At 36.5% G+C, this 18,844-nt stretch overlaps 1 protein-coding gene across 6 annotated transcripts in view; it reads left to right on the top strand.

Moving 5' to 3' along the window:
* ENTREP2 (endosomal transmembrane epsin interactor 2) overlaps positions 1–18,844 on the top strand; it is a 155,189-nt gene that overhangs the window by 76,344 nt on the left and 60,001 nt on the right. For all 6 annotated transcript variants that reach the window (XR_010072612.1, XM_063347165.1, XM_063347164.1 and 3 more), the window contains exon 3: positions 10,373–10,483. Coding sequence is in view for 5 of the 6 variants with exons in the window: in XM_063347165.1 (XP_063203235.1) it covers positions 10,373–10,483 (111 nt within the window). In the remaining variant the exon portion in view is untranslated. The remainder of the gene's footprint in view (positions 1–10,372; positions 10,484–18,844) is intronic.

Genomic DNA, 18,844 nt, shown 5'->3' with positions numbered 1-18,844 from the left:
CTAAAAAATATTGAAATAAACTGTAAATTGATACTGCTATAATATAGCATTACAGAAATAACAAACACACATTGTTTTATGTAGAATACGACAATGCTGAACTCACTGCCATGTTGCAGTCCTTTAATGTGATCGCACTTGAAGTAATCTGTAGGGCTGTCAGAATTTCCACCTATGCAAACTGCCTTTACTGACAGGGAATTTCTTGAAGTTATTGAATGAAATACTCTTATTATGAGATATTAGAAGAGATTTGATTTGATAGAAGTAGATCTTTCCCTTTATCTGTCTCTCTGTACCCCTGTATACAGAGCATTTTGGAATCCAGGGTCCTTGAAAAGCCTGGGAAAGCACTACCAAATCCCTAACTTTATTATTATGATTGTTATTTCCTCCTGTTATGATACAGGAGGGAAACTAAAGTAGTACTTCTGGTCTTTAAATTGATGTTGTTCTTTGTGATGCAAATCCTACTGGAAACACACAGTGCCCCTTTCTGTTGTGCACTCTGCTCTTGTCAACAGCTTTCAGATAATTAGTTTGAAGATACGACTCGCTGACTCTTGGTCAAAGCTGATTGCTAGAGAGTACAGTAGGAGAGAGGCATAATGGTTTCTTCTAAATTAAAACCAATAGCATTTATTATAAACTCAAGTAGCATAATTTTTGAAGTTCTAGTTAGGTTTTTCTACAGAATTTTTTTTATAAAGAAATATAGAAATGAAGATGCAACCAAGCAACTAGTAATAAGTTAATTAAATTACAAGATCTATTTGAATGAAAGCAAGTTAATAGAACTGTAACACGGTCAATAAGATCACATACACCAAGTTTACTTTTAGAAGTTTTCATCTGAAATATTTAGCTTTGAAATTAGAAATAGTTGCGTGTATTTAATATTTATGCCGAGGTTTCAGTTTCCTCTTAAAAAGTTAAATAGACCTAGTCAAAATAAATTTTATCTGGAGGAAATGTAATTTAATTTAATAATGATTGGAATTGAATGGGTTTATATATTTTAGGATAAAACAGAATATAATTTATGATTCTTAACATAAAAGCATTAAAATCTTTAAACTGATGCTGTGCCACACAGCAGGGAATATTTCTGCCTATTTAACATAGAATGTTGCTTTAAACCTAGAGAAAATATTTTTATTCAAACCTTTATTTTAATGTGGGCAAAGGACAGGGAATGCTGAATTAAACAGATCTGAAATGCCAGCACTTTCATTATCAGTCTCTTCTTGGCAGAAATAATTTTGAAAGTGATGTAATTGGATCATGTAACAATCTCTATTACGAGGCAAATAATGGGAAGCTAAATTTTGTTGTTTCTTGTGCACTTGCAAACTGTTAGTTAACAGTGTTGGTTTGATTGCCATTTCTGTGTAGTAAGTTTTTAAAATGGGCTAATTTTAAAATTATGTGTGTTATCTATTTAATTCTATCATGTGTAATTAAATGAAGTTTGACTTTTATCTTCTGATGTTTTTGTGTTGTATACTTTATAGCTGAATAAATTGCAAGAGTAGAAGGGATCAATAAATTAATGTACTATGACCTCTGGAAATAACAGCCCAAACAACCTTGATCATGAACTTTCTTTGGAGTTGTGACATATAATCCAAAATATTTTTAAAAATATTTTAAAAAATGCAATCTGGTGTTGCCTTTGTGGTGAACACTCCAGCATGCTTATAGATACAGTATTCCGACGGTTAATAAATCTTACCAAAAATTAGTATCTTAGTCTAAATTTGTCTAGTTTTGGCTTTCCACTATTACTAGCTGCTTATGCTTCTTTTTACTTAGTTGAAGAGCTGCACTTTGGTTTTGTTCGTGGTAGGACATTGCGTTCGCCAGGGGTTTGAGGTAGAGCTGGCCAGCTTTCTATTATAGTCAACTGGGTAGAGAAGCTCAATATGCTTTTAAAGCCAGTTTTTCTTGGAATATAAACTATAATAGTTACCTTTGACAACGGAATGAGAGAAGAGAGGATAGAAATTTTTAAAGGGTTTTTATATGAATCTTCTCAGAACCCAGGTAGTTTTGAGGGGAATCTTTGCTAGCTTGCCTTCCTTAATAATTTTCTAAGTGGCAGCACACCACCCTCTGTCAGGTTCCTAACACAGTTTCCCCTGTGCAATGTGCAACCTGGCTGGTACTGCCTGCTCTGCCCGCTCCTCCAGCTCTGCTCCATGCGGACCCTCTGGTCCACCTCTTGCAGTCCCAGTGATCTTCCTGCCTTCAGTAGGCCCAGGTGCTCCGTTAAGACCAAGCTCTTCTGGGAGAGACTCCAGTTAACACAGGTGCTTCTTAATGCACACAGCACCACGCTGAGCAGAAGAAAGAGACACTGCCCATCAGGTCTTTTAGTCTATGGACTGTGTGATTTTAAGATATTTTTATTTTTTTTTATCTTAGATTTCTGATTACAGAAGCAGTCAAAATTTGCGTGTATTTGTTCTGAACTCTTTTTTTCCTGGATGAATGATTGAGAATACAGAAAACAATTGTATCAGATACATTGAAATATAAAAATACCAATTAGATCATTAAGAAAAAAAATAAGAGTAATAATTTAAAATACTTTAATAATAACAACAACAACAACATATCATTACTACTACTTGATTTAATGAGAAGTAATCCTGTATTCTTAGGGTTATATGTTGGTAAACTTCTGAGTTTCTGCAAAGCTTGTAAGAGAGTATATACACAGACTATTATCTGTTACTCAGTATAACAGATCTTAAAATTTCATCGTACTTACTATTAGGGAAGTGATTATTTAGGGGAATAGGTAAGAAGAAATGTTAGTCTGAAATAAGGTAAGATATGAATGTGCAGTGCTTTGGCTATCCACGTAAGTTTCCCGTGAGCACGCTATTAGACATAAAAATGTTTTTTATCCCTTGGTGAAATGAGATGAGCTGCTTGTCTGGATTGTGGGGAAAGAGAATGCACGTGTGTTTATTGTGGAGAAGCTAACTTCACAGAAAAGTCAGAAACCTTCATCCTAATTTCAGTATCTGTCTGATCCAACAGGTAACTTGTGTCTGTTCCCCAGATAATCTTGCATTAACTTAATACAGGCACAATTGCTGATCTCACCACTTCATAATGCCTGGTGCTCATAAATTTTTCAGTTTTGCTTCTGGTTGTGTCCTTCTGCATCTCTGCCAGGGAAGCTAGAAATTCTGTAGAATAAATGATAATGAATGTTACTATGTGTAGACCACGTAATCCAAAGCTTTGTGAACAAAATACCTTGCTGCAAGTTTTTAATCTACTTATACAGTAGTTCACAGCAACAAGCACATTTGCCTCTGGCTATTCTGGCTGCTTCACAAACTATAAATGTGTGTATTAAAATGTATATATTTTAAACTACGTTAAATATATGCATACATATTTAATGTGGTTGGAAAAAGTCTGTGGTATCTAATGTCAGACTACAGTGGCTCAAAAAAACTTGCTTTCCACAAAATATTTCAATAATGTTTAAAAAAAAAAGTTCATTCAAGGATGACCTTATGACCTTTCAGAGAAATACAGGACAGGAAAAAATACATAAATGCAGTATTACAGGTGCAGAGGATTCTGCAAACTTGCCAAGCAAAATGAACATGTCAATTCCTGATTTTTCTCAAAGTACTCTACACAGTAGTGTTGAGTAATATGTTTCTTCAACACAGAAGGTAACATTTTCTAAGTGTTAGTGTCTTGACTATCAAACCACTGAAAAACATGAGTGGAAGTAGTGATTGAAACGCCAGCAATGAAAAGAAAATCCTGTTTTGTATATATCTCCAAAATGGAAGTGTGAGGAATGAAATAAAAGCTTTCTTCTAGAAATATGGTTTCATATGGTCTTACCTGATACAATATTTACATCACTTTTGGAGGACTTTAATTACTTTGCATATAAAGACTTCTTTCTCCTTGTAGTAGCAAGTCATTCTTCAAACCCTGTTTAATGCATGCTCTTCCTTTTTACTGTGCTCCTGATTTATTCATGTGCAGTAGTTATTTTGCTTTACACATTTGCCTGTTTTCTTCCATATAGCAGGCATAAAGGTATGTGCACCCCCTTGGTATCAGGTATGGAAAATGTAGGGATGCTATGTATTTGATATAATTGCTTATGGCTAAAGTTTTCAGTGAGTCAGCTTTCACGCAGTGGTGTTTGATGTGAGGTTGTGTTGTATTTTGACATTCAGTTCAAAGTGAAAGTGCAAACTACTCCTGGGAAGATGGCTCATTCTGGGATGGCTTATTTATCCTTGAAACTTTTTCTTCAAATGCTTTAAGGGGCTTTGTAACAGAAAAACGCTCTTTATGTGCTTTAGTCAGCAAAACAAAGGGGTGTTTGCCCATAAGAAGCGGTACAGTAATATTGAATATGTTGCCGAAAGAAACTTTTGAAGCTCACTAAACTCAAGCTCACAAGGCTGGACCTGCAGAAATCTGAAGCAGCTCTTCACTTACGTATTCTGGTATATAAATTCTTGATTCATGCTCTTTGCAAATAATATGGTCACATGCATGAAGGTACTTGAGAAGTTATATGGCCTCAAAGTTCTCACTTCACATCTATGAAAAAGGCATTTGGTTGAAGTAGCTTGCTTGAGGCAAAAGAGCTGGTCATCAGCAGAGCCAGACTTGGGAGGCGGACATACTACCCTGCGGAATCTTTGTTCCTTTGGCTTTGCTTCCTTCCAGTGTTGCTTAGTACGTGAGTGTTGCTATATCAGAAATATATGTGCTAGTATCCTGTGTATGACTTATTGCTAGTGGCGTAAATGCTACAGAGGAGGTCTTAAAAGTTGAATTATGATAAATGCTCTATGATGGAGAAATCCAGTACTTGGCATTCAGTAATACACATAAAATGCTAGGTGTTATTAGGAAAGAAATACAGAACAAGCCATAATATATTGTTACGTCTGTCACAGTTTAAACCCACATGTTGGATGTTGAATGTAGTTCCAGTTACCTCATTGGAAAAGCGTAAGAGAAAGGTGGCAGGAATAGCGATAGGTATGATGACTCTCTGTCTCGAATAAGACAGATCCAATTTTACAAAAGGCATTTCTGGCCTGAAAAAGGTCAATAAGGCGTAACTATTCATAATTTCTCTTAGCAAAAGGTGTGACCAAGTGAAATGGCAAGCTTTAGAACAAAGCAAGTATTTTTGGGACAGCTCATAATGACATTATGGAACCTGTAGTAAGGAAGCTAGTTTAACCATTTTTTATCTGAACTTCATGTCTACCGTTTTGAAGCATCACTTCAGGCACTGGTTATCAGGAAAACGTTACTCCACCTGCATGGGAGTTAGCACTTCCAAAGTGCACACTAACTTGTTGCATCCCTAGCTGAAAGATTTAGAGGTGCTACTCTCTCCCTATAGGCATCGGTTAATTTTGGACATGCGAAATCCTGGTGTGTGGCCACTGGGTAGGTACCTGCGCAGTCTTAACTGTGCTGGGTCGCAATGCGTATCAGTATTGTTACTGACAAAAGTCTTCATCCTTGACACCCACAGAAAATTGTCATTTGAGAATACCGTTCAGATTTTTATATAGCACAATCTTTATAGAGAACTGTGGGGATTAGGCTTCTGTTGGTGGAATTGTCCAGTGTTTGACTTCACTTGGAGGGCTCTGATGATCATCTCTGGGTAATATGTGGTAATAGAGGAGGATAGTATTTAGAATTATCCAGAAAGTGAATATTAATAACATGGAAAAGAAATCAGAGTTACTTACCAGTAAGAGTTCAGGAAGAGTTTTCTGTATGTATTCACCCTCCACCTCCATTCTTTTGCAGTTTGGACTTTGTTTTCTTGCTTGAAAGGAAACAATATAGCATGGTCTTTGTGAACAAAAAGAAGGGCTGGTTAATGAACTGGAATGTAGGTATTCATTAGGCACAAAATGTTTGGCCTTGAAAGGTTGTAATGCATGATTACGTACTGTATGAGTATGTGAATGTCATATATTGGTCATAATCTTAGAGTTTTTTGAGAATTTCACTCCTTCAGTCTTATTATGTATTATAATGTCAGATGCATAGTCCATGCAGACACAGTCCACGTAGACACAGAATGACTGGAAGGCAAAGTTTCCCTGTTCTTTGTTTCAAAAGTAATTCACCTTTGAATTAATGAGATGTTAGTTCTACTGAAGAACATAAGTCTTCTGCGATCCTGCATGTCTTTTCCTTTTATTTATGCTTTGTTCAGTGATCTGATCAGTGAGATGAAGACCTGTATAGATACTTGGCCCGGCAAAGAAGTCTCTAGAGGTGATCCCTGTATGAAATAACCCAATATGCTTAATTTCTTTATCTCAAAAAGCAATGTACCTATCTCAGACATGAATCTTTGTCTAGATAGTAAATCTTACTTTTGCCTGTGGGCAAAACACAATGGAATCACTTCAAACCATTTGCAATACTCTAGAAAAAATATGCATTAAAGCATAAATATGTGGAATGTGTATATAAATATATTATTCAAAGAAACATTAATAGAATTATGATAATCTTTTTTTCTTTCACTATATTAATCCTAATACTTTACGTTCCTTTTAATGCTTACAAGTTAAGACAAAAGGGCTGGAGATTAAGCAGTTGTGTTAGTTGAGTCTGAATGTGTTGTGGGCAGAGCGAACAGCAGGACTTTGTGTATCTGGCATCTCTCTTCTGTCTTCTTTGTTGTTGCAGCTGAAGGAATTAAATAAGCCAGTGCATTTGTTTTACTTAGTAAAAAGATAAGCTTCATAAATATTGGTGACTGGCAATCTGGTTAGTCCTTGAAGGCATATTACTCCATTTCTGTTTTATGTCAATCTGAAAATTCTTATTTTGCAATTCTTCATCAGCATTGGCTGCATTATGGTTGATAATTTCCTGTGTTCTGTAACCTAAACGCTTCTATGATCACTCAGTAGAAGGAGGAAATGAGAGATATTTGGTGCTGTCTTGTTTTTGTTTCAAACTGTGTCATTTTACTAAAAAGTCTTACTACTAAAATTCATATCTGGAGAAAACACCGAAGAATCTTATAGTTGATTCTTATTCTTTTGAAGGATGATATTCAGTACTGTTTCTCTGAGCATCATTTCTGCTTTAATCTAGTGTTATTCTATTTGAAAATTTCAGTCATGCAAATGAAAGGCAGATTGTTCTTGCCTGCGAGGGAGCGTAGAGGGGGAGCCTCGTGTGGCTCTGCCCTTCCCTTGGTTCCTGGCATGGCTCTTCAGATCTGCCATAGCAGGGGACCACTGCAGCCTTTTTTACATTGCTGCGTTCTGCCAGCTTTCTGAAGGAATAAAGAGTTATCAGTTGAGAAAATGCTTGAATTGTAAATTTATTTTTGACTCTTCTCCAAAGTTTTGGGAAGTCCAGCAGGGAAAGATGCCTATATCAAATGTCTAGGTGTGGTCCTAAGACTGAACAAAATCATAGTGAATTTCCCAGGGCACTGTTTAAACAAAGCAACATCATAGTTTAGCTGAACACAAAATCACAAATTATCCTTCATTAATTGGTCTACTTATAAATTAATTATTCAGTCTGGTGTCGACAACATTTTTGTTTATGACTGATAAGGAAAATGGGAACTCTGTAAAAGTTTAGTAAGAAAACAATAGTATGAAACTAGACTGTTTCCAAAATCAAATGGTGAAAATAGCACATACCCTTCTGAAGAGGATTTTTCATCAATAAATTTCAAACCACTCTGCAAAAAGGTTTTGTGTTCACATTCCCGTTTTACTGGTAGTCTGGCTGTATGTGTAAATCTGTAACTAAATAAAGCCAGAAAACTTTGATGGAGAAGGAGTCTGGCAGAACCTGGAGACTTTGTTAGCATGACCCAATCCCTAAACTTTCATTGAGGTTTTGATTCATGATCAGGCAGAATAAGATAAGGAAAGATAAGGTTGTTCCTTTGTCTTTTCCACTACAGCTGGTTTTGATGCTATGGTAGGAATTTCAAAGACCAGCTCTAGCTGTATTAAACTCAACTGTTTAAATTCCACGACATAGACTTAAAATTCACCAGCTTTTTTTGTAGTCTTGGATGAGGCTTTTTAACTTCTGTTATGTGATGATCAAGCAGCCTATAAAGTCCTTTATTTTAGCTGAAATCTGAGATTCACATAATCATATATTCGTAGAAGGTGAGACTTCTGTAAAGAAACAATGATGATTAAATAGAAACTGGTAAGATTGCTTGCTGTTGCAATGTATTCCTACAGTCAAGTGTCCTTCACCCCTGTCTTTCGGGAGTACAGCAAAGATACTCTATTAGGCTCTGCCCATGGTCTCCCTTTGCATTGGAAATTTTTTTCTCCTTTTGGTGAGGAGCTGCCGTGAAGGCTTGATCTTAAAATAGTTTTATTCTTAAAGACAGAAGGTATGAGAAGGCCAGGAGAACCTATTTCATGTGATCTGAACCTCAAAATTATTGAAAAAACCAAATTAAAGACGCAGTCTAAGGTCATGAAGAGAATTAAGCTAGTTTATTATTCCAGGTGCAAGATGACATCTCAAATTGTGAGTTGTTATATCATTTTAAATCATTGCCTCAGAGCACAGCTAATTAGTTTTGTAGAATTAGTTTAGGACTATGGTAACATTTAATTAGGAAGTCCTATTAGCATTTTGTCTTTTGAGTGCTTTGTATAGAATATCAGCTTTGACTTCTCCAATTAATTCTGCTAACTCCATGTCACAATAAATCAATTGGCTTCGCTTTTTGCTTATGTACTAATTCTTAGTGGCTCTAAAGCTTTTGGAGCTTAGTGGTATTAATGCATCTTCCTGCATTCTAGAAATATTTTATCTTGTTTATATGCTGTAGCTAGAAAGGTAAAGAACACAATACTGTAGTTTTAAAGCAGCATTAAGTTGTCATAGCCCTTCAGTGTCTGACGCTTGCCTTTGGTCACTGGGTTAACTGCCTCTCGCACTCTTTCCCAGTAGTTTCCTACTGCTCCTGCAAGTACCTCACACTGAGCTCTCAGAGCAAACATTCAGTAGCTCACTTTCTGAGGAAACTTTTAATGTGGAAATTAGACATACTTCATTTCATGAATAATGTATATCTAACTTCATCTACAGTGCTTCATAGTGCAGTGCTGGCTCTCCATCATAATCCACAGTGACCACTCCTTCAAAGGGTTGCAGATAAGTTTCTTTTTCCTGCTGTACTTGTGCCAATGTTAGAAAAGACATGTTTGTGATAAAAAACATTAAGCACACTAAACATCTTTATTTTTTTATATGTGTTAATCGATGTTTTTACGCCTCTACACAATACAGGAGTGTTAAAATAGTTGAAATCTTATTTTCTTTCAAAATATGCAATGGAGGTATAATTTAACCCTTAGATGTATCAATTGGGAATTTTTCTGTCAAGTAAGGCTTAGGCTGGTGAAAAGGGAAACTATTCAGATTCTTGTTTTTCATTTGAAAAACACTAAAAAAGATCCAACCATTTTGGTTTTAAGGTTGCCCAAAATACTTATAGCATATGCATTGACGGAAGATAACATCTTGTGAGAACAGTGACCTGAAAGATTGTAAACTCTGGGCATGCGTATGGAAAAAGATGCAACAGAATTTCTTCTAATTTCACATAACTCAATAGGAGTATGAGCGTTACATGGCACATATATGTTAAGATGGCCACGTATTAAGCACGTGTTTATTCTTGGCCTCCTATTGCTTGTGTCTTTCTATTTCCCTACATATTCAGATTTCTGTCTGCCCACAGTGGGCCAAGTTTTTTTATGTTTAAAGCAATAAAATGATAGTTAAGCTAATGCAATCAAGTTAATGGCTGTTTTGACATGTTTTGAAAAGAGGCAAAAGGAGTAATTAATATAATGGGTAGTTGATATGGAGGAAGCTGCTTAAATTATAATTGTTGTTTAAAAACCAAGTAGTTACATGTATCCAGGATTTTATTCCCCGACTTGTACAAACTCGTGATACATGATATTCACAAATACTTTTCCTCTTTAAGATACCCGTACCCTCATGAAAAGGGATTTAAATTGTTGTAAGACTACTAAGAGCGTGTGATGAAAGTAGGAGATAAATGGATGATTTTGAAATGGCTGGAGAAAAATAGGTGATAGTCAAGTCTAGTTTTGATATAGCTTTCTCTTACAGCGTGAGACTCAGGATGTTGTCAGGTTAAAGAATACTCTACTTTCTTCTTTAAAATGTGTAAAATGTTACCATCCATGTAATCGCATGTCAGGCTGGAACTTCTTGAACATCTAAACGATATTTTTTCTTGTTTGCCTCTTGCAGTGAATAATAATAGGCTGTTTGGGTTTTTTTCCAGATAACCTTTTTCATGCTGCTGTCTGCAGTGTGCGTAATGCTGAACTTGGCTGGTTCCATTCTCTCTTGTCAGAACGCTCAGCTGGTGAAGTCCCTGGAAGGATGTCAGTTGGTGAGTAATGAAAAACAAATCTCTTAGGGCAGTGGATTTTATTTTTCATTTGTTTGGGCTTTATACACATATTCCTTCAATTTTCAAAACTGTGTGTATTTAGTAGAGCTATCTATAGGCCTTACAACGTGAAAAAGCATGTTGGGAAAAGATTGAGAGCTAAAATACTCATGTGTTTCTGGTGTTTTGTTACCTCAAAAGTAAGTTGTAATATTAGAAAGACTTGCTTCTTAGTGTTGTGGTACAAATGACCCTTAAACAGAATTGGTGGAATACAAGCCACATCAAAGCAGTGCAGTCATTGCCATTTGATGTCAGCAGTATCAGGATTTTATCCAATAGCCAGTGTATTTCACAGATGCACTGATTTGGTATGTGTATGTTTTATTTGCCAACCTAAATTAGTTCTTTTTTTAATTTCTAAAGCAAATATATGTTACTTATGTTAAATAAAATACAGAATATACAGAATAATAAAAATTATCACAATGTAGTATGCTCTAAATGATTAAAAGGTATCAATATACCTTAAGTCTTTATGTTTTTATCTCAGGAAAAAAGTACATATACACTGAATGTATATGTAATGTACATACATTGTATGTATTTTCTGACTTAAACTTACGAAGATGTCTAAACTCATGTCTAAAATTTCTGATTTAAAGAATAAAACCATGATCCCCCCCATAAATTCAGGAAACAAATGACATTAAATTGTAAGACTGACAAATGGACTGGAGAACATTTATGGATATGCATCAGTGTTCTTTTTAGTATAATCTGGCTGTCAGTAGACCAGTCAAACTGTTTAAATTGTATGAGTTTATGAATCATAGGATTTATGAAGCAGTAGGAATATGTGCACAAATGCACCCCAAGGCATCGATTTGAATGATAAAGAGAAAAGACATTTTCCTCTCTAATGCCAGCAGAAGACTCCACAAAATGCTTGTGCACCTCTTCTATCCAGCCATTGTTTTCCTCCTTTGTTCTAAGGTTTTCGTCCAGTAGAACCCTTCAGGCTTCTGTTTGCACACAATATATTTAATAAAACTAAGTTAAAATAATATAAAATGTTTTGGCAAATATTTTGAAAGGCACATGAAATGTACACAACAGGAAACCATTCGGCTGTGGCCTGTCACATGCCTTCACCTTGTTTAGTCAGCTTTTAAGCCTGTGTTCTGTTTTCCTGTCACCCCTCCTGTTTGAGGGGGTGCCTGCAGACCTATCAGTTAGGTATTCTGCAAAGCTTTCTACAGTGCTTGCGATTTCCGGGTGTGACTGGGGTAAAGGCTTTATAGAACCAGGTGGATGCAGCCAGATAGCTGACTCAGTGGAAAACCAGCAGTGACCCAAAGAGAGGAAGGGGGAAGATTTTCCCTATCAAATATTTGATCTGGGAAACTCCTGATAAAGTTCCTGGCTCTCAATTTGATGGGGAGTTGGGGTTGTGCTGCAGAGCTGGAAAAATCAACTGGTGGAACTGTGGCGGTGTGCTCTTCCCTTTGGAATGCTATTGGAAAATAGCTTTTTTGTTGTGGGGTTTGTTGTTCTTTTTCATGGAAAAAAAGAAGTATCAGAGGTATTTTTTGTGGAAGATCTTTGGAATGAGTCTTACTTAATTTGTTTTGAGGTCTTTGCTTTGATATTAGGACTATTTAGAAGTTACTTTAAGGGACTACATTTATATCAGAACTTCCCATGAAGACTTACAAAAATGGCTTTGTATCTGCATGGAAGAAAGAATAAATAATCTCTCGAATGCTTTCCTAACTGTATAATGCAACGATATAACTATATTATGTGACCTATCTGCTAGAATTTTCAAACACGATATTTTGACCTGGAGCATTGTTGTGATGAATATTTTAGGCTTGTGTCTAGACGTAATGCTCTGCTGGTTGATACATTGTGTTCCATATTCTCAAGCAATGCCATCTTGTCACTTCTGTCATGTAGGACAGTAACAACGCCCTAAAGGAAAAAAAAAAAAGGAAGGAACATTGGAATTTTGGAAACATGAATTTACCTCTTCCTCATTCAATAGCTCCTTGTTTGATTTGTCAGCAAAATCACCTACAATTTCTGTACTGTTTGATACATAAATTATTTCAGAACCAACATGTTCTTAACTCTACGTACTGTTGTTGACATTTAATTGACTATAGTGATAAATGGAAAAAAATGTGTGTGTATGTACGTCTGGCTGAGGGGAGCCATTTGTACTTGTGTGTGCAGTCTTTCACCTCTGACTCAGTAGTAACCAGTGTCATTACTGACATGGTTTGGACAGATGTCCAGTACGCTGCGGGAATAGAATTTAAACAGCAGACCCTGTCCCAGACGGAGAGGAATGCATGTAGCAAGAACAGTACCATCGGTGCTGTGGTGGCTTAGTGCACACATGGCTTTTGCTGCGTATGTACGTCTGCTTTTCTAGTTCCTTTGAGGCAGCCATTAGCAAACAGAGCTACTCAGCAAAGCCCACTGAAAAATCCCTAAGCCTACAATTCAGTTGCTTACTCCAAGTACTGATGTCAGGGACTCTGTAGGTGCTTGTTGGAGTCTACATTTAAACACGTTGACAGGATTTATCATTTAATAATACCACCCAGCCATATGTGATCTCCGTTCCGGGATGTATTGTGATAATCTGTCTGTGTTAGGATTCCTCATAGGCCTTTGCACCAAGCAGAAAGATTCAGACTAATGAAAGGAAATCTTTTAATTTATCCTAATACAAGCTATAATAGAGGTGTAGGACAAAAGGAAGAAAATCAAGTTAATGAGAATCAACCAAGTGGCATTGTAGGGACAGAAAGTTGAAATAAGCAAAGTTCTGCTCAATTACCACATTCACAGACAATGAAAGGATTGGCTTCAGCCACTGCTTAGATGTTCACTACCGAGAAAAAGACCGAAGTCAACAGAAAGTTTTTTCAGTCTTTTAAATGTTCTCTTCAGTGACCTCTCTTGTGGTCATGAACTCCACGTCTCCTCTTCAATTTTTGTTAGAATGACCACCTCTAATAGGAAAACTACTGCTGCCGAAGTAAGCAGTGACTGAGCTGTGCAGCTGAATTCTCAGATCATTGGTGAAAATTTAAAGGAATAAATTTGTTTCGGTTAAGGTGAAATTTAGAAGAAAAAAAAAAAAGCTGGTTCAGGAAGAATTGCTTTTTTCTTTCTTTTCTTTTTTTTTTGTTCTGTTTTTTTCTTTCTCCAGCCTTTTGAAAAGAAAAAAAAAAAAGTGTTTCACTTCTTTGGGATGTTTTCCACTTGGAAGTTTAATGTTTAATTTAACGTTTAATACCCTGGATTCAGTGATTTTCATGGGATCACATTTGATCTGAACTTTAAAGTAGCCTTGGGTTCTTTACCTGTGTATTTGCCCCCCTTCTTCCCTCCTTTGTCTGGCCTGCTCTAGTCTTGTTCTAATCACCAGCGAGGGACGGGCGTGGTATCAAAGAAGTGCTTTCAGTGGGCAGGCAGAGGGTTTGCAGGTGGCAGCATGCATGTCTTTGGGTGGTATTTTGAGGATAAGAGGTTTGGTGGGTGGCCACGTAGGACCTGCCTGAGGAGGTGCTTTCCCCATTTCATCTCTTGTGGCAGAATTCAAAGGAAACCTTTGCTTTTTTCTCCAGGTTAATGGAAGGTTGTCACTTAAGCAAGAATCTTGCAAATAGTGTTTTGCATTTTTTCCAAAGCCAGTGTACTTGGCTAGTGAATTAGAAGGCAACAGTTATGGTTCGTTTGTACTTCTCTGAGCTTTTCATTCCTGCTGCAGATGGAATGTGCAAATTTTCCTCTGCCCTAGTGAGATGCTGACCTGGCAAAAGAAGATAAAACAAATGTTCAAACTGATAGTTTAAACTTTCAGAGCATGATGAAAAATACTATGTAGCTTTGCCATAATGTGTTGTACTAGATGAGGGCAATTTAATTTCATTGTGACTGTTTATCATATCATAATTGCTTTAAAAAAAATACAGTTTCTTCTGCCCAGACCTTCCTTTTTAGATTTTCCTTACTCAAAATCACATTTCAATCAGATTGGGGGCTTGGATGTGAACACATTAAATTGCCATGTTGAAGTGCTTATACCTCTGAAATTCTAGAGTTCTGTTCTTGTAGGCCATCACTGGGAGAGATGCACTATAGTGGACAATACTGCTTTGTGATTAAGCACAGGCTTTGACTCAGAAGTTGATGATGTATTACATTGAACGTGTTTAATTATTTTGTTGCTGGTTTTCATTCAAAAGGGAAAAATATCAGTTTCTTAACAGCTTGTTCTAAACTTGTATTTCATGTCAATTCCTTAGATGGCTCACTTCAGAGTTGTAGATCTGTGCAGTCCTGCACTGTGTGCCTGGGTGTATATTATCAGAGAGCTCCAAATCCTTTGATTGCCTTCTAGGATACAAATTTACTTTATGGTGATGCAGCTCTAGGAGTCAAAATCCAGCTTTTGTAGATGTGCAGTTTGAGAAGTAGTTAACATCCAATGTAACTGTACCAGACGAAAAGATACTAGTAAATTTCCAAGCACAGTACAGTATAAAAGTCAAATTCAAAATAAACTCTTATTTGCTTGTAGTATTTCCGTCAAACTCATGCTGAATGCATGATTTTAAAAGTGATAATAGTATCTACTGTATTGTGGAGTTTAAGTTCAGAAGCATTTCACATGTAGAGGAGTAGTTTGAAGAAAAAGAATGAGACAAGGGTCCTATTTTCCCTTAAACACTGGGGATTTATTGTAGGTTCCGTAATATATATTTTTGTGTGAATATGTAAAATGTGCTCACCATATGTTAGCATTTTGAATGTGTAATAGTGTTTATGCTCTTTATCCTGCAGCTTAGCAACATGTAACACTGAGGAACAAAAAAATACCAGTAGCTTTAATGGCTTGTTATGAAAATTTAATTGGAATTTTTTCCCCCGTGATTAGCTGTAGATCCTGCAGCCAAAACCTCAAGATAGTGTTTTAAGTCAGTGAGAGTAGGATGTGTGCAGAGCAGTTACACACTCAAGCTGTTCATTAATGTGTGTATGAGAAACAACATTTCTGCCATATGAATTTCTTTTTCAAAAAAATTAATCTCTGAAAATTGTGCTTAGCATATGTGGGTAGAGAAATTTGTATATTTTAATTTATATTCTACTACTGCAAAAGACAATTTTGTTAGTGATGTTTTATTTCTTAGTTTTTGTTCACTTATTCATTTAAAAATAAATGCTCTAGTTTTAATCAAATTTACAGCTGCTTATTATTCAGAAAAGTAGTGGTAGTGTCTGTCTCTGCACAGAAAGATTACTTATAATTTATTTTTCAGCTGTACAGCTGAAATCAGCCTGTGGTTGTAGTAATGTATAAAGGAAGACTCCTTTTTCCCTGCATTATGTTTGGCTGGAAATGACAAAGTAAGGAAAAGCAAAGGAAGGTGCAGGTTCAAGTAGAGATGAGTGGCATTGCTCAGTTCCAGAACTGACATTTCTTTGTATTCGTTTCGTGCTGTAGCTACATTCAATTCTGTGCATATTGAGAAAAGTTTTTAAAATTCTAGGAAAATATACGTACTTATTTTTGTTCTTATTCACTTGTTGTTTTTTTTTTCTCTTGATATTTCCCTACCACTGAACTTTAGTCCTTTTTCTCTTGATATTTCCCTACCACTGAACTTTAGTCCTTACTGAATCCTCCTGCTCTTTCTTTTTACATAAGCTGCTATAATTGACTGAAGTTCCTTCCCATCAATATGCCGGTGAGGTTTTCTTGCACTTCACTGCCTTGTTTTCAGCTTTTGAACTTTTATATTCTGTTTTGAATTTTTTTCCTGCTGTTTTTATGTTCCCTATAAAAAACCCTGGAGGTTGATTCAGAAGAAAAAGTAAAATCTATTACAACTGTCACTAGATGTTTTACATTTGTAATAAGGAAAGGGTAGAATGCAAAGTAACACTGTTACTTCATCCCTATCTTATCCTTTTTGGTGAGAATGTGTGTGTACTCAGCAGTCACTTCTTTTTTAAGCCACCTTTAAAGACTAGACAGAATTTGATGAATTGATATGGATGAAAAAAGTCTGGTATGTGCACATTTTTGTTACTTATTGTAAAATAGGGGGCTTTGTGTGTGTGTGCATTTATGTCTGTTTTTAGTAAGTCAGAATTCTCTCTGTTCTTTGCTGTTGTGGGATCCTTTACTTTTTGATCATTTGCTACATAAAACTCAGATTTTAATGTTTTTTTTTATCACTTTTGAAGTAACAGTACTGCTTTTTGGCAAGACGAAATAAACTTAAAAGACAGTTTATGCATATAGGCAGCTCAGGCCGATGTTTGAGATCTTAAATATGGTTTGGATGAGGGTGCACTGTGCAACTGTCATAAATATGAAAGTACACAAGCTACACTGTGATTGCTGATTGCGCGTGCTAGCATGAGGAAGAACCACAAAGTGGAATGCAAATATATACAGGATGGTGGAGAGTATGTGCAGGGGTTGGAGTGAATGATGCTTTACTCTTGAGCCCTGCCAGCCAGAAAGAGATTTAAACACAGCCGAGATAGGAGAAGGAAGACAGTTCTGGAGGTGCTGCTGGTGTAAGCATGTCTGAGGCTGGCAGCACCAGCCCTGCAGCTGGAAGGAGTGATCCCAGCTCCTCCCTGTACCAGTGTAGCTCTGTTGTTTTGTGCTGCTCTCTGTATTTATGAAGCCACGCAGCGAGTGGCATTTGAGGGCTGATCTCGACTAAAAATAAACCACTCCCACACAAGAAAAGAGAAGTTATTTTTGCCAACGTTTAGGTGACAGGGTGGCTGCATGAATCCTTGATCCTGTCTGCAAAAGTGTGAGATGGCAGTAGGGCAGTGATGAGCACGAGGGCTCTGAGCTTCTTCCAGCTGCTGCTGTTGAAAGCACAGATGTGATGACATGCTCAGCCTTTTGTACTGCGCCGTTACACAAACACAAATGAGCAAAGATGTCACTTCACAAACATCTGAAGGAAAAGGTGCACAATAGGGCATACTGTTAAAAGCTCTGAACAAATGTATGTCTAAGACAAAAATAGAGTTTTGTTTTGCAGTCTGGTTGCAAATCTTAGGTGGTTTTGAATATGCTATGATTTTTAAGATGTCCTTATGTTTTGCAGGAACTTTCGTGTAAGCAATTATCTTTTGACTATTTTTACAAACTGAAATAAAGGGAGAGTTACTGGGCTGTACAAAGTCCATGGAACATTCTTCAGAATGAATTGAGAATCTCTCATACATAGGGAGTCTTGACCAAGAAAGTATTTCTCTTTTCATCCTTATTTCCGTGACCACCTGTTCATTATGTGAGATAAAAGTAGGCTTGGGATCTGTATTTCGTATTAGAAATGTCAAATACATCCCATTGTGAGTCAGTGACAATCTTTCATTAAACAAGGCAGCATAAATCAGAGAATGAACGATCTTGCAGTAGATAGCTTTGTCTGAAGTCCACTTTCCTCATTATAAAAACTTTTTAGCAGCTGAAGACTATTGATTTGCTGTGTGCCTGGTGCTGGTATAGCAGGTGTGCTGTAGCATTCTGGCTGCTGAATTTGACACAGCTCTAAATTCAAAGTGTAAGTTTTGAACTTCCTCTGTAGCGTTTATCTAACAATTGATACCATTTGTGACATTCCCAGAGAGATTTGGGAGCAAGACCCTCCCCAGGGGCATTCAGTGCTTTGTATTCTCCATTGATTTGAAGAGCTGAGGTTATCTGATCATAAACCATGTCATGGGGTTTTGCTCAGATCTTTCAGTTTTTAAAAGAGAGCATTAAAAGATTACAAGAATTGAAAAAAAACACTGTCTGGAATTGTTAAAGCAGCCTTGTGAATTAAATTGTATGCTAATTAGAAATAAATAACACAACTATTCTAAAGGTGCTCAAGCTATATTTTTTTTTTCTTTATTTCTTTTACAGAGTCTGTGGGTTAGGGTATGACCAGTCTTTGTGAGTTGCCATAGACATTTATTTCCAGTGCTGCCTTTGAGTATATGGGAAATGGTATAATTTACATACCCAGATTTTTTAAAAGCCTTTTAATAAATTATACTGGCTAGAGGGCAATCTGGAGTCTCAGGAGTTGAAGCCCACTGAGGTAGCATCCTGCCCTGAGCATGCCTTCATCACTGTCTCTGGCAAGCATTTATTCATCTGCATCTCATCTCATAAAGTTTATTATGTTTTTTAATGGATTCTTATTTCGGCTTTTGCAACTGCTGTTCTGGTCACCAGCACATAAGCAGAGAGTACTAGATATGCCTGATAGTGGTGACACTAAAAAATACATTTACTTAAATATGTAGCTA

This window comes from Chroicocephalus ridibundus, chromosome 9 (genome assembly GCF_963924245.1).
Source record: "Chroicocephalus ridibundus chromosome 9, bChrRid1.1, whole genome shotgun sequence".
Taxonomy (NCBI): Eukaryota; Metazoa; Chordata; class Aves; order Charadriiformes; family Laridae; genus Chroicocephalus; species Chroicocephalus ridibundus.
This window is presented reverse-complemented; position numbering and strand designations above follow the sequence as displayed.